Source organism: Anopheles coluzzii, chromosome 3, assembly GCF_943734685.1.
Source record: "Anopheles coluzzii chromosome 3, AcolN3, whole genome shotgun sequence".
NCBI lineage: Eukaryota > Metazoa > Arthropoda > Insecta > Diptera > Culicidae > Anopheles > Anopheles coluzzii.
In genome coordinates this window covers 87,597,883-87,611,560 of record NC_064671.1, presented here as the reverse complement: position 1 = coordinate 87,611,560, position 13,678 = coordinate 87,597,883, and the positions used below count along the sequence as shown (strand labels likewise).

Sequence of the window (13,678 nt, the reverse complement as noted above, 5' to 3'; positions counted from 1 at the left end):
AAAAGGGCTGTCAATGTCATAAAACAATCTAACTGAAACAAAATCCATGTCAGCGTCACGTACTCAATTGTGATAATCAGAGGTGATACTAAAAACGATTGATGTGACATATACATGCTTCGTGACATTTTTTGCGACTATCACATTATCAGCCACTATGTCATGACTTTTTTTACTGTGATCAGTTCTGCAAAACGACACTGACATAGTCATGACAAATTCCGGCTGAAACAAAATCATGTCAGCGTCACGAGCTATACTGTGATGATCAGAGCTGAGACTCAAACAGTTGGTCTGACCATCACATTCTTGGTGACATTTTGTGCAATCAACACTTGGTCGCGACATTTTCTTTTGGTGATCATCACGATAGTCATGACACATTTTCATTGATTATCAGCAATGAGCATCAAGCGCTACCTTTATGTTCATTGTTTTCGTCGGGGAACATCACGTGATGCTCATGACATTTTGCCGGACTGGTGTTATCCAACGAATACCGCCAACGTCCTTCGATTGCGAGCCATTTATGCATCTAACGTTCGTCCTATTTGATTATCTTTCGATTAACATTTGCATAGATCAAATGCACCCATCTATAGCCTTCAAGAGTAACCTTTACCTCTATGATACTTCTATTAAATGAAGATTCAAACTGGAATCTCTTCCCAGACTACGCCCAACACCACACGAGCCTTAAGCGGAAGAGCTAAATAGCAGCATTGCTCGCCTTGTCTCACCCGTTCTCCTTCACACTAACTGTATATTAAACGATAGATCTGTAGACACGATGTTACCAAAAATATGCCTTTATCTCTAACCACAATTCATCATTTTCTCATTCGTAACAGCCCCAAAATAATAAATGGTGACGCATGTTTTGCCATGATCGCATCATCTTCCATGCAACCGGACTCGCTAGCTCTAACCTGTCTGAACTTCTCCATCAATCCACCCAGCCGGCTCTCTATTCATCGGTGTTTGTATTCATATTCACCCGCCCCGCTCACCATTCAACCCGACACGAGCATTTAATCATAGTACAAACATGATACAAGTCACGCTTCGTTACCTTTTGGCAACGATGGTTTTCGATCAACCAAATCCCTGGCGGCACCGTCTGACACAAACCAAATTTTAATCACAAACCTCAAACGAGAGGCCGCTTTCGACACCGATCAAGGAAAGGTCGATCACTTCCGCGCGCGCTAGGGGCTCTTCCCAATTTAAGACACTATTCAGCGCAGGTCGGACGAGCCTGGGCCATCGCAATAAACAAAAACCCTTGGATCGGTAGCTTAAAACATGAGCCATAAGACAATGCTCGCGCCAGAGGATTTAGTAGTATGCAGCCGATCGATCGATCTCCGTCTCAATATATTTAAAAACAAATTCTCATTTCAAAAATTAACACACCCCAAGGACGGCCAAGCGCCTCTAGAAAAAAAAAACAAACACCTTAAAGCGTGTCCCTCCCCAGTCTAATTCTGAATAGAAACAAAACATTTTGAGGGCACAACTTCTTCTGGTGTCTCTCCGCTCTCTCTGTGACCTTAGTTTTTCTGCGTGCGAACTCACGCGGTCCCCTCACACAAAGACAATGAACTGGACCAAACAGAAGTAAATCTCCGTGACACTAAAGCGATCCTATTTTAGCGATGTTTACATTACAACAAACCGATCCGAAGGTTCGCCTCCGATAGCGAAAAAGTGAACGGAAAATTGAAAAACCAATCTCGAGCCACGGAGTTTTCACGAACCCACCCGAAACGAGGGCCACTATTGTTGTGTTCCTTTTTAGAAGTTAATTTTGATGATTAACGAGGGCGGAAGGTGTTGTTGTGCTAAAGAAACCACGTTCTACCTGCTACTTAACGACCCTACTATTCACTTATCTTTGCTTCCATCACACGTTTTGATTGATTGTTGGAGGTTTGCAACAACATGATGGCTCTAGTGTTTTGATCGATACGCTGGATTGCATCAAATTGGGCAGAATTGATCGTCGATCGCAACCACCAAGAACGTTCCGAGAGGAAATCGTGCTGAGGGCGGGACGTAGACTAATCTACCCAGAATCGATTGACCAATCGATATTGCACACACACACACCCGGGGAGCTGTGCACATCAATTTCCGCAAACCATAAATCATCGATCGTGTGATTTTTCATCAACTTTTGAAAGAGTTATCTCCGACCGAAAAAGGCGGCGGCGGAGCGATAGAGAAGAGCTGAAGCTCATCGAGGGATACGAGCGCAGCGGAACATAATGGCACATTAGTCACTCACCGAACCGCGCGCTCCGAAGTCCACCCTGCGGCCGGATTGTCTAACGGTGCGCCCGCGCGCGCGCTTGAGCGATCGCTTTACGGATCAATTCCGACCTCAGGACACATGGCAGGCGGCAGAGCAGTGCCGGCAGTAACACCTTCTGCATTCGGAAGACAGGCACAGTGTGTTATAACGCCTCATTGCACCCGGCGGCAAATTATAAACACCCCGCGTCCGTCCTTCGATCCGGTGAGTTTCCGATCTACTCCTCTGGGGGCCCCCCGGTGCTGCAAGGTGTCTGACGACGGTAGAGCCTTTAGTCTGTAACCTCCGCAGCGCTACGGTCGAGGGGCAGAGCAGAGAGCGAGAGACTCAATAGCAAATGACCGTAGAAAACGGTTTCCAGTATCGTCGCCCTTCGATTGGAGCTCGAAAATCACAAACGAATGCAAAATCGATCATCACCCTCCTCTCTCCCTCCTTACTGGATAAGAAACCCCTCTAACCTTCCGTTGCCCATTGCACTGTCCTCTGCTGTGGCGGCGAGATCTGTATCTTAACAGAACGGAACGGATTTCAATCTTGTTCGCGATGCTCAATTCGGCACGGTGATCCATCCGCTACGTTGCTAGCTAATAGACTGGTCTTGCTCGGCGGTGTACTAGGACAGGTACAGACACCTGCAAACCCCTCTGCTAAGAGCGCTAAGTCGTCATTACAAGCAGCAGTTTTTACTTAAATTGGTAAACCACGCTTCAGTTCGTAAAAAAAATCAATCTCCCGCGCCCCGTGCGATGATTTAGTGTAAAATTATGAATTGCACTCACTCACTGTGAGCGAACTCCACACTGCGCCGCAACAACAAACGACCGATTGAGTGCGATACGCCCTTACAACAGCCAACAAGTGCCAGCCCGACCCCGATACAGATTATTTAAAACAGCATCATAATCGGCGCAGGGCGGAGGGCGGGATCCGCCCCGATCATCGTTCCGATGCTGGCGATCGTTAACGCGCAGGTCTTTCGAAAGTCGGATCGCACACGAAAACGCCCACCATTTCACGTGGCGCGGTGGGCGGTGGCGGTGATCGCGCAGTCGCGCGTCCTTTAAGTCATCAAAGAAGGCTGGGCAGAGCATATTGGCAAGGTGGCGGTGGAGTAAGGGCGTGCACCCGTATATATGCAGCACTGCTACGTGTACGGGCGCGAATGGGGGACGGTTTTGCACCGATTGCCTTACATCTCGTGCATGATCGCGACATAATCACACACCGATACCGGTTAAATTTGCCAGAACTATCACAGATCATTGAACCGCCACTGGGCTGGTGCTGCTGCTGCTGCTGGCATCAGGGCGACCTTGGCGGGGTAAGATTCCTCGCGACGTGGTTTTCTCCCTTCCATCGGGGTGTTGGTTGGTGCCCGGCGATTAGTCGACGTGAGGAAAGAGTCAGAGAAAATTCCACCATTCGCTGCGCACTCCTAAGCCACGATGATGACAGTGACGGCGCACTCGGGCAGGGGTGTCAAACCGAGCAGAGTACGTTTGGGGGCAAATCAAAGAACTAACCAACTGCTTAGTAAAAGCGTTATATTCAAAGATCAAATGCCTATTTAAAAAATAAAAATAATTAACACAGACATGTTTATCTCAAATAGTATTTTAACAAAAATACATTGATCAAATAAATTAATCAAAAATAAGTAAACCGTTGGATTTAAATTATAAAAATAAAGGAAACAGAAGATAAATTTTCTTGTTGTTCAATTTATGTTGTGTTACTGATTTAATTTTTAGGACTTTTTTACATCATTGAAATAGTTTTTCAATATTATTCTTATTAGACTTTTTTTTCATATTATCACCTCGTTAAATAAAAAAATCTAATAATCATCAAAAATATATTATTTCTAAACCTTTGACATTCCGACAAACTCTACCGTGAGGTGAATGTTTCGCCGCAAAAGTTAACATACCCATCCGAGGCCTACCAGTTGCCTACTTGCCACCATATAAAGTGCATGCAGATTGCAACACTTTTTCCGCGGTTGTACCGTACTTGTCTCTGCGCTCACGCCAAGAGATTAGGGAGCACCACGAAGAATACATAGCCTCTCTCTCTCACGAACCCCCGGTTTGGGCCCGGGAATGCGAAACTAGCCATATACTAACAACCGGTCACGAAAACTGCGCGCTAGAATTGAGCTACCTAGCACGGCGCATGGAATAGGTTGAACTTCGCACATAGACACACACCAAAAAAAAACCCCCAAAGCGGGGTGACAGACAGAGAACTTGAGAGTCCGCGAAAAACAAACAAGTTTTCCGCCGTTGACCGACAAAAGTGCAGCGGCAAACGGTGGGGAGTGTCGTCGGCCAGTTTTACGCCATCTCGATCAGCGAGTAGCGAGTGAATGCACACAAGCACGCAACGGCACGGCGGCGGCGTAATTGAGAATCGCTCTGTACCGCTGCAGACCTTCGCCGCACCAATAAGGGCTTCTTACGTTTGTCTCTAGTGGCTCAATTTACGTCCAGAAAGGAGACTAAAACTCGCCCACCAGACTAAGATGTAGAAGTGTGTAGTAATGGGGCCCACCACTATGCACAGAGGCAAATGATTGGCTCATTAATCATCCTAAATGGTCGTTTCCTTCCTATGTGCGCAAGTGGCAGAAGCGTTTGCGAAATTAAACGATCTCACAAGATAAGGGAAACCACCACGGCCCAACCACGCCAAACCCGCACGATAGTGGATAATTTGCACCAACAACACACATGTCGTTGAACTTTTGCGTTGAAGTTGGTAAAGCAAACGGCACCAAACACAGAGCTTGCCGTGTTGCCAAATAATCCAACTAAATGGTGGAGAAAAGGGCTTGGAGTATTTACTACTTCGGCACTCCATTCGACCGAAGGAAGACTGGGTGAAGCATTTAACAGATGGCCTTTGTACAAGCACACCCGAAAGCGGCCGGTGAGGAAGTGAAGCAGTACCCACATAGAACTAGAATATCCATTAAAGTGGCAATTCTTCGGCGGCTTCGCTCGCAGGTTGGTTGCTGCAGTCGAGCCCAACGTGTTGCAATCGATCGAGACTGGTCAACTGGTCATGCAACGGGCACGAAGGGGAAGGGCAGGGGTACAAATTCTTCGATGTCATTCGGTGAGGCAATCGTTCTTGAGCAGTCGTTCCCCCACACCGTCGTTTGGCTTTGCTAGTAGCAAGGGCGAGCGATGGCACACAACAACAAAAATTGCCCAGCTTCATTAGCGCAATAAAACTATATCTTAATATTGTGGTTTTGGGGGTTTTCCAAATTAAATTTAAATCAACGGAACAACTAATTAGCGAATATTATATGATGGGAATGAATAAATACTTTAGATACCAGCCAAGTCTTTTGATTCCCACGAACATTAAATGAAGCATTAAGGTGGAAGCTTTGACGCCATTAGTGATGGCGGAAAAATACAGGATATTTGAATCAATTTCGTAGAATCATTCATCTAATTCGTCTAAAATCTATAGTTAATTTAAATTAAGAAAATAAATAATGTCATTTTATTTTTTACGAATAAAAAGCGAATAAGCAGAGAAGCCCAACTTGGAGAATTGATTTGACATGTGTTTACCACTACTAATCTTCAAAGAGAGTCTTACAAACGCAAATAATACAGGGTTTCCCACGATTTATTGGTTGGTTCCCACGATTTATTGGTGCGTTCCCACGATTTTTTGGTCATTTCCCATAATTTTTTGGTAGCAACCCACGATTTATTGGTCGGTTCCCAAATATTATTGGTCGGTTCCCAAATATTATTGGTCGTTTCCCAAATATTATTGGTCGGTTCCCAAATATAATATAATATAATACCGACCAATAATATTTGGGAAACGACCAATAATATTTGGGAACCGACCAATAATATTTGGGAACCGACCAATAAATCGTGGGTTGCTACCAAAAAATTATGGGAAATGACCAAAAAATCGTGGGAACGCACCAATAAATCGTGGGAACCAACCAATAAATCGTGGGAAACCCTGTAAAAGAAATACACGAAAGACTTAAAGTGACGAACCTACGCATTGGCAGGCAACTGTCATTTATTTCTACAGTTCTCGTCCTTCTTTAACTAAACAGAAACACATACACACACAAAGCTTTTCCGTCTCTTCTGTACTCTAATCGCCGGAGTGACATCTTGCATCCTCGCTTTATGTACGGTTGCAAAACAGCAAGAAATCGATCCCATACGCGCCCTGCCTAATGCCTAAAACACATGAGGAAAAACCGCGCGCAATTTCAAGCGTACGATCTTGAAAACCCACAAAGGCAGCAACCACTAACACGGGGCTACTACTAGCAGCAACCGCGAAAAGGAACAGGTTAAACCACCGTCCAAAACAAGAACCAACCACACATAGCGGAGGGTCGTCTTCTCTGCTGTGAGCAGCCAACCTGCTTCAAGCTGCTAGTTCCACATGGTATATACATACAACAGCAGATCGAGATCGTTCTACCCGGCTGCACTCTTTCGGTGCAAGTGCAACTGCACTCAGGGCAGCATCCAACCACCAAATCCAGACATCTACTACAGCCTGGCTTGGCAAAGAAGGCAGCTTCTAATGGGTTTTCACGAGCGTGCGCGCGCGAGCGCTCGGGCTGGCTACCGTTTGCCGTTCGCATGCCGCGCCGCGTGTTCAAGGACACTCATCTAAGCGGGGACGGCGTACGCCCGTGTGGCTCGATCTGCGATACGCGATCGTGCACAGATGTACCGTCGTCGTGGTGTGTCACCGTTACGCCGCGCCCGCTACACCAAACACCCGGTAAGGCGCACGCTGCGCTCACTAGTTCTACCACCATATCCCTTCCCTTTTCGTACCAGTCGGATTGCATACGTCACACATCAAAGGAAGGAGTTTTTCTTGCGCGGAGCAGAGCGTATGGCAGTGGGGAGACATTTATAACGCTCTACTGTGCCAGTGTGTGGAGAGGGAGGATATGCTCCCTTTTGCTTTATATAAAAAAAAAACATATATTTCTACTTATGCGCTCGTGCCATAGGTCGACGGTTGGGGTGAATTGGTCTATTGCACTCTCTCGCTGTCTCTCCCTCTCGTTCTTGCAGTTTCGCTTGGGAGGATAACAACGCTACCACCGCTGCTGCCCGCCACCGATCGACCGTTCATCAGATCAAACGCACCCCACACACCACCCCCAGCGGTCGGCGGCGGAGGAAACTCGGCTGCGTTCGAGGAGAGTGGGAAAACCAACCTACGAACCAAACCAAAAGCTATCGTCCTTGGAAGGTTTTAGAAGGAAAAAAGACGACCGCGACACACCGACACCTTACTCGGCAAGGGAGAGGGAATGTCTTTCTTTCGCTCGTTCGTTCGCGCGCCCGCTCGCTCGCTTGCCGAAATATTTCTGCAGTGATTTTTGCAAAACAGCTCTTAGAACGTACACCAGAGACCATAATCGTTTTAAAAGGCCCAAGGGGTGGGAAACGAATCCGTCATATGCGTCGTGGCTGCCTTTTTTTTTTGCTCACTGGGGGGAGGGAGTTGTTAATTTTCCAATTCCGATACACCAGCGGAGTGTAACTCCGGGCGGAAAAATGACTTGCCAGCAGTAGTCCTGCAGCAGCATCTCGACAAGCCACGCGAGCAGTTTAGTTCAGTTCGCAGCTCAGCTCTGTTTGATTTGGGTTGAATGATCGTATCGAATTTCTGAGCAGCTTAAGCACGTGTGTGAATGTTGTGCTAAGTTTCTAAACTCCAAAGTTCTCAAGTGTGCATGTACGCGTGTGCCGATAAGTGTGCGAATGAGTGTGAAAACCAATTGAAGAAGGTGCCGCGATTGCATTCGGAAAACTGTGTCAACGTAGAACTGGCTGACGATGATACCACACCACTGACCCAGATGTGGCGCTGTAGTCGACACAGTGAGACGCACCGGAAAGTACACCATTAAGCGGGTTTTCGTGGACTATAACGAGCGCGGTTTGAGGTCACTCTGCTGACATTCTAGGCAAAGAGTTCTACCGAGTGCGCGTGTGAAGAACAAGTGCAGTAGAAGGCACTGTTAAGCTATTTTAATTAGCAGCAGCAGCGAAGCAGCAGTATTATTATCGCTCACATCATGGATGTAAGGGACAACTTTACCGACTTTACGCTGGCGTCCAACTACATCATGCAGTTGGCGATCGACGAATATCAGGCAGATCGCAATTGGACGCGATTAATCGACCGATACTGGAATCTGGTGGAGGATCTCATTGGAGGTAATTACTGAGAGCACATAAAACTCACACTCAGGTCCCAAATACCATGACACATGTACATCGATATTCAATTACGATGTAGCAATAAGTATTCAGTATTCAGCAGGGGATGGCGGGCGGTCCCGTAGTACACTCGTCAACTCGAACGACTCAATAACATGCCCGTCATGGGTTCCAGCCTAGAATAGACCGTCCCCCCGTAGCAAGGATTGACTATCCCGGATGTGCGTGGTAATGAATTAAGTCTCGAAAGTCTGTATAGGCCGGCATGTCCGCGTAGGACGTTACGCCAAATAGAAGAAGAAGAAGAAGAAGACTTGATATGGCATATCCAAAGCTCCAAACGCTATATTGTTTTGTGATATCAATCAAAACACTTTTGTGTTCAGTTGAATCTACAATTTCTGCTACATGAATAATCAATATCCATGTAATGTTTTAAGAGTATCTTCAAGATATCTTTAAACCTAAATGGCTTATTAATGCTAAATCCAATATATGTCTAGGTAAAATGTTAGATATAGAACGCCAAGGAAAAGGGGGGTTTCCAAAGATCTAGCATCTATACGGCCGATTTTGGGCCTGTTTTAGCAGATTATGTCATAAACATAAACATCATTTTAGCATTCGCAAACCGAAATATACTATATCTTTAATTGATTCAGTACATTAAGATATGGTCATAAAGGTTTGAAGCGTTCCACTTTTCTCAACCATCCCCGAATGTTTGCATAAAGGCCTCTGCACTGCCAAACCTTCAATCAAACGCCGAAAAGCTAACCTTAACCGCTGAACTCAATCAATGCCACGACGAGGAACACACATTGCGCTTAGGCACTGCTCTGCTTTGTAAGCAATCATGTACCTCTTTTCCCAGTGCAGCGTCCGTAGTTGAACGCGTCGGTGGCAGTTAATGTCTTATATGTTCATTCACTTTTAATGATCGCCTCGGGCAAAAGAGTTTACGTACGATGTTAGTTCATAGTTTATGCTTATATTGTCCTCCGGCGGCGACGCTCAAAACGATTGCAACTATCGCTTGCGAGAGGGTTGCGCTTCATGGTAAAGGCCGCTCCGAGCGACAGCAGCACTTTCTCAAGTTCAAGTGTGCGTGATGATGATGGAGCCATTTAACCAGCTACAGCCTCCAAAATGTGATCCTCTGTCACCGTGAGCTTGACCTAATTAAACAACACAACTTAAGATTACAACCAACCAAGTGAGAGAGTTATGGATCTTCGCGCGGATCATAATACCTAATTACCCTTCTTTGTCAAGCGACAACAACGACATCCGCACTGCTCTGCATGGACCAGTTATGCAATGTACAAGCAGCGACACAGAAGAAGGGCAGCCCGTATTTGTCATCTGTCAGCAAGATTGCAAAAGATGTACATGATCTCCACGCTCTCGCTGATATCATTTGTCTTCAGGTCGATAAACTTGACCATGTGCTCTGGCGCGCTTTGCGGGTTGTTTGGGAGAGAGATCGATGGCCATGGTCCATGAAAGTCATGTGTTTGCTAACTGCTGACGCCAGTCAACAACGAGCGTATCCTGCTGGACCTACATCGTTCAGCATACGATGGCCTTGTGTTCCGCTACAATTCTGTCACCAAAATTGTTTATTTGGCGGTTTACACATTTATCGTTGTAGTGAAACTTTCGCAACAGTGCTTTTGTTTGCCGGAGCTGCTTCCAGTGCCAGTGCCTCTCACAGAGTCATGTAAATGAACTCTGCCTAGGAAGGTCACATTTTTTGCCGACATTTGATAGGCCTTCAAGAACATTTAAGATTAATCGATTGAGCAGGCGCGTTGCGTGTTTAATATCTTTAGCATCGCTTCTAAAGCAAAATTGCTGAGTAATTGTTTAGATCGGAAGGGAACTAATCAATTAATTCATGCCTAATCAAAAGGTTTACTATTAATGGGATTATTTTTTGTAGGAAATTATTTCATCCTCATCTAGCTAACAGTGATTTGAATGGATATCCTCTGCGCCTCGTTGAAAGATGATTGAATGAATCAAAAGTCTCGACTGGATAGCGATTCCATTTCGAACCTACCTCTAAACAAACGTTGTTGTCGTCAGCTTTGCTCGCAGTTATAGATTTTATGATTATTGATGAGCTTGGTCAACTGAACCTAGTCTGGACCAGCCTATGACCTTCATTTTTTCATGTTTCGAAGGTATTGGATGGCGACAAACAACACAACACCCCATACTACCTTTGCCAGATTGTTATTGGCGATCGAAAACGCATTCTGCGTCAACCGTTCGTTGAATCATTTGCATTCGCGGTGCAACTATTAAGAGATTTAAGGCACATGGTGGACGTCCCTGCGTTCACGGTTCTAATTTTATCGCTTAAAAAAGAGAGCTAGCGGTAGTTTGATTTGCTGATTTTTTTAACAAATGTATATATTAACCGATTATTCAAAACACTCATTTAACGACCCGCCTCTCTCGCGCCAGATCCACGCGCCAAGCAGCTTCCCTTCATGGACAATCCGCTGCCGACGGTCGGGATGGTGCTGACCTACCTCGCCTGGGTGCTGATCATCGGACCGACGTACATGCGCGACCGGAAACCGATGCAGCTTACCAACACCCTCTTCTACTACAACCTCGGCCAGGTCCTGCTGAGCGCTTACATGTTCTACGAGGTAAGTGCCCTTGTCCCTATCCCAATGTAATGGAAAATCAAAGCCATTTTCGACATCTGCTTTCGCCGCAGCACTTGATGGCGGGTTGGGCACGCGGGTACAGCCTAACATGCCAACCGGTCGACTACAGTGACGATCAACTATCGCGACGGGTAAGTTGCTGAATAGAAGAGGGAGAAAAAAAACATTTCCACTCAAAAAAATGGAATACCTAATCAAATCTGCATATTTTACTCTTCTTTTTCACACACACACACAAACACCTCACACATCATCATCTCGTCTCACAAACAGATGTTCAACCTCTGCTACATCTACTACCTCTCGAAGCTGTCCGAGTTTGCGGACACGGTATTCTTTGTGCTGCGCAAGAAAAAGTCACAAATTTCCTATCTCCATCTGTACCACCACTCGCTCACCCCGATCGAGGCTTGGATACTGACCAAGTTCCTCGCAGGTATGATAATGTCGCCTCCAATCTGTATCGGGGTCCGTCGGTGCCCGAGCGAAAGATCTGCATCTTTGAATGCATAATGTTTTTGATGTTTTTTCTCTGTTTTTATTTATTTTTTACAACTTATTTAACAGGTGGCAATGCAACACTGCCCAACATTATCAACAACTTTGTCCACACGCTGATGTACCTCTACTACATGCTGTCCGCGATGGGACCCCGCTATCAGAAGTATCTTTTCTGGAAGCAGTTTTTAACCGAATTACAGATTGTAGGTCTCAGCATAGAATCACAACGCCCATGGTTGAATTGTTCCACTATTTTGTTTATTTTCCCATTGCTTTCCATTTGTTTTAGGCCCAGTTTGTTATCTGCATCGGACACGCGATCAACGCGCTGCTTACGGACTGTGCCTTCCCGAAGTTTATCACCTTCCTGCTGCTGTGCAACGCCAGCATATTCTTCGTGCTGTTTATGAATTTCTATCTGGAAAATTACCGCAAACAGGCCACTGCGAAGGCGGCGCAGCAGGAAGCAACAGCTCTGGCAGCCTCCTGCCAGCAAGAACACCAGCAGCAGCAACAAGTGGTATCAGTGGAGTCGCTGCCGCTCAAGAAGCAACAATGACTTTCCTTATTCTGAAAGACTGAATATGGATATCATGTGATTTTGTGTTGGTTTGTTTTGTAAATACCATTTTTGTGATAAGAACTTCCTAGGGATGGCTGAAAGAAAATATAATATCTATTTTACTTTGTTTTTGCGTACTACTTGTAACACCCACGGCATAACACTACAATTTACGCTGTAGATTAGTTGTAGCGTTTCCTTTACTACTAACATTGAATGATTCGACCAAAAATATATCATGAACACTTTTCACATTGCTTAAAGGCAAAAAGAAAGGTTCCAATCGCTCAGTTGTAAATAGATTACAAAAGGAAATAAACTAGAAGCCTCCACAGTGTTGACGCTGTAATTCATATTAGCAGCATCCATTACGCTCAAATCGACATAGAATTAGAAAGTAAATTGGTTAATAAATAAAAGTACAAAAAAACCTAAACAAAAATCATTTTCAGGGACCACATACCAACACAGAAGGCATCTAAATTCGTAATGCCGTCAAATTTGACAATAAAACTTTTCGTTCGTCTTCGCTGCTCGCTCGGATTCAATGGACACATTTATAGCGTGTGAAATAAGCTTAAGATTGATTCAAATGATATACTCTTATACAATCGAGCGGCTTACATCGTTTAATTGCCTTTTCCTTATTTGATATGACGCACCACAGTCTTCAACTTCTTGCCACGATCCGTTTCTCACCATCGTTTCTTCCCATGGTAATCACTGCTGAACCCTGTGACGGCGTGGCCACAGTGACGTCATCGCATCATCGTCATACTATTGATGAGAGTTGCAAAAAGCGAGTGAAAGTGTAGTATATCTCAATCAATAAGATGAAATGGGAGAAAACTATTCGCCCTTTTAGGTACGAAAGTCGCCCTTTTAGGTACGATCCTCACCTATACATTACATAAGAGGATAACAAACCGTGGTAAAATTCGACTTCCCTTCTGATAAAATGACCTTTTCAACTATTAATAAAAAAATTTATATAATTGCAGTACATTGTCATATTATATACAATTTCAAAAATTTAAGAAGAGTGCGACATCATCAACACCACGTTTTCACAATCAAGCGTTACACGCAGAAGGTTCGTAACGCTTCGTAACGCTCCCATAGTCGCGCTAGCTCACAACTAGATGGCGCTGGCTGCGTTTCATCGATTTTCGTGCGCGAAGGCTCACACTTGTACCAAATCCATCGAGAGGAAGAGACCCCGAGGCACACGAACAATTAGTGCCGTCCAACGCGAGACAGAGTGGGTCAAAAACGTTTTGAAATCTCATTTTCCTCTGCGTAGTGTATTCATTATTTATTTACACTATATCAGGAATGTCAAAACAATGGACACATT

At 45.1% G+C, this 13,678-nt stretch overlaps 2 protein-coding genes across 9 annotated transcripts in view; one reads left to right on the top strand and one right to left on the bottom strand.

The window, feature by feature from the left end:
* LOC120955008 (lissencephaly-1 homolog) overlaps positions 1-13,678 on the bottom strand; it is a 233,112-nt gene that overhangs the window by 4,343 nt on the left and 215,091 nt on the right. The gene's annotated exons all lie outside the window — the stretch shown is intronic.
* LOC120955012 (elongation of very long chain fatty acids protein AAEL008004) lies at positions 7,319-12,873 on the top strand. Its single transcript, XM_040375457.2, has 6 exons — positions 7,319-8,568; positions 11,047-11,237; positions 11,309-11,389; positions 11,532-11,694; positions 11,826-11,962; positions 12,049-12,873. The coding sequence occupies exons 1-6, from the start codon at positions 8,427-8,429 to the stop codon at positions 12,316-12,318; spliced, it is 984 nt and encodes a 327-aa protein (XP_040231391.2). The 5' UTR covers positions 7,319-8,426; the 3' UTR covers positions 12,319-12,873.